This window comes from Austrofundulus limnaeus, unplaced genomic scaffold, assembly GCF_001266775.1.
Source record: "Austrofundulus limnaeus strain Quisiro unplaced genomic scaffold, Austrofundulus_limnaeus-1.0 Scaffold1403, whole genome shotgun sequence".
Lineage (NCBI taxonomy): Eukaryota > Metazoa > Chordata > Actinopteri > Cyprinodontiformes > Rivulidae > Austrofundulus > Austrofundulus limnaeus.
The window spans coordinates 60851-63619 of NW_013953805.1; the positions used below are offsets into that span (position 1 = coordinate 60851).

The window sequence follows — 2769 nt, forward strand, 5'->3', positions numbered from 1 at the left end:
GTATGTATGTATGTATGTATGTACGGTATGTCATGCTCTGTGTTTATTTTCTTTAACTTTCTTGTGTTTTCAATGTTCCCAGTGTTGCTCTGCCCTGCAGCCCCGCCCACACACACCTGATCCCTCTTGTGTCTCTCCAGGTGTTTCTGATTGTCTCTTAATTTGTTTGCCTTTATATTTGGTGTCTTGTCCTCATGTTCATTATGCAGTTTTACCAGCCAGTGTGGTGACAGACTACCAGTGTGGTGGTCTCTGTGTCCCTGGTCCTGAGAGAGGTTTTGAGCTGCCCTGCCAGCCTTTTTGTTTTATTAATAAATCTTTTCATTAGACTTTGGATTTTTGCCTGCGCCCTGGGTTTTTCTTGTGTGCATCTCTCTCTCTCTGTCTCTCTCTATCTCTATATACATATAAATGAACCATAAACAGTAACTTTGTTCCCTCACCCACACACAAAAAAACAACTGTTCAAAGCAGCACAATGACAACCTGATATTGTAACACATTCTCACTCCCGACTCGTCAACCTATTGATGCTTTTCCAAAGTTCCCTCTGTCTTATTTTGACGCGTCAGGTGACCCCCTCACGTCAGTCCTTGCCGCCCGCGGCTTCTCCAGGTTGCGCCACCAGGGGTCTTTGGGTCGGGGGTCTGAGGTTAACATGAGGGATCAGGATAAATACAGTAGTTACGTTTAGGGACTGGGGTCAGGGACAGGATGTCTACGGTGAATATTAGGTAATTTTAGGGTTTGGAACACGTAGTTCATGTGAATTTCCTACATTTTGTAAAAATGGTTAATTTTAGGTACTAGGGTCAGGGACAGGATGTCTAAAGTGAATAAAGGTACTTTTAGGCTTTGGGACGGTAGTTTTTGTGCATTTTCTACACTTTTTGAAATTGTAAGAACAGATTCCGCCCCATCTYGTCAAAAACTGACACAAGGGGAATACCTGATGTGTCAAAATCGAACGCAGAGGGAACTTTGGAAAAGCGTTAATATGTGACGACTCAGGAGTGAGAATGGGTTGAATATCTAACAGAAATATCTCTTATTAAACAGCTGTCGACTCAATCATGATGAAGCGCTTCACTTTGTGTTGTTTGAAGCAGCTTTTCATACATTTGGCCACAGGGTGGAGCCAAAGACAACTGTGATGAAAAGCTGCGAGTAATGAACCCTTTCCAAAGCAAGCTTCAGAAAAGCTTCATTTGCCATCACTAACATATGTTCTGTATATAAAGAAAACATCACTTCGTTGTCATTACTCTTCTTCAGTCATAGAGCTTGGTGATGTTTCAAATTGTTAAACACTGCCACCAACTGTTCAGGAGGATTATTACACCCTAAAGGTTGTTTCACTGTGGAAGGGGTGTGTGCAGCAGGGTGGCCAATGGGGTGGCCAAAGATTGGTCTGTGGTGACCACCCCTGGCCACCCCCTGGCTCCGCCTTTGAGCAAAAGACTTATTATGAAGAAGCATTGTTACAACAAAGAAATGACCTACCAAACACACATGTCCTCATGTTTTGTGCAAAGTATATCAGCTGTTCTGAATCTATTCTTGACTAATTAAAATGTACTTTTCTGTATGAAGTAAAACTCTGACTGAGTTGTTCTTTTACAAAAAAAAGACATTTCAGAATAGAGAACGCTGACAGCATTCTCTAATTCACAAACACAGACTTCATACAGTCTATCTATCTATCTATCTATCTATCTATCTATCTATCTATCTATCTATCTATCTATCTATCTATNGTTCTAAACTGCAATTTCGTTCTGCATTGCATCTTTGATGTTGTGTGTGAATGACAATAAATGATTCAGATTCTGATTCTTTGGGGTTCACATTAAGAAACTTTCAGTTTCTATCCTGCATCCGTTTATTCTGTTTTGTTTACATGCCAGTCTACTTCAGCAGGTGAAGCCCAACACCTCACAGGGTGAAGAAACTCACAATTTCCAAGACTCAGTCAGCTCCTCGTAGTTGTAGATCAGCGACTCATTAATGGTCCAGAACATGATAATCTCTTCATCCTCACTGAAGCCTGTGTAAGCCAAACACTGCAGCTCTGCTTGCTGACCTGCAGAAAACAAGTGTCACAACAAAAGAAACAACAAAATACTCTTTCAGAAAAAATAAAAAACTAAACAAGAAGAGCTAAAATAAAATTTCAGCATTTGATTCCTAAATATTTTGCCGTATACAAACAGGAGCAAACATATTCTTACATTTATATTTTTTATATTTTGCTGTCTGGTTTTACATAACGTAATCCGTAAAATACTTCAGAAATAACAAAGTTGAAAGGGATGACTTGTTTTAAATGATCCTAAAAATATTTAAAATGGAGAAATGTTTCATGCACATGTATGTAGTCACATGGTTAGAGCCATATTCTGCAGAGGTTATCTAGTCTCATCAGTTACACACTGCAGAAATAAGTTTAAAAACAATATATTATAGTCTGAATCTTCTCAAATTAATGAAATTATCATTAATCAAGACAATTGTATTTAATAAAACTTCTTAAAACAAGAAAAAAAAACCCGCATAATAACAAGATTAATAACCTGACATATTTTGCTCTTGCATAGTGTGTCAGACTCAAAACAAGATGAAAAATACTTTCTGACTGAATATCAAAGTGTGACACTTGGTTAGATGGACACTTTTTGCAGTGCATGTCCATGAGCTTGGTCTGGAGTTTGTGTGTTTGTACAACAATTTCAATACGGCTGAAAAACCACCTCATCCTAGCGCAAAAAC

At 38.7% G+C, this 2769-nt stretch overlaps 1 protein-coding gene across 1 annotated transcript in view; it reads right to left on the minus strand.

Annotated features, from left to right (window-relative positions):
• Positions 1-2769, minus strand: part of LOC106535277 (interleukin-18 receptor 1) — a gene marked incomplete in the record, with an annotated part of 53766 nt that overhangs the window by 7650 nt on the left and 43347 nt on the right. Inside the window, 1 exon segment of the mRNA XM_014032252.1 lies at positions 1957-2083. Coding sequence (XP_013887706.1) covers positions 1957-2083 — 127 coding nt within the window.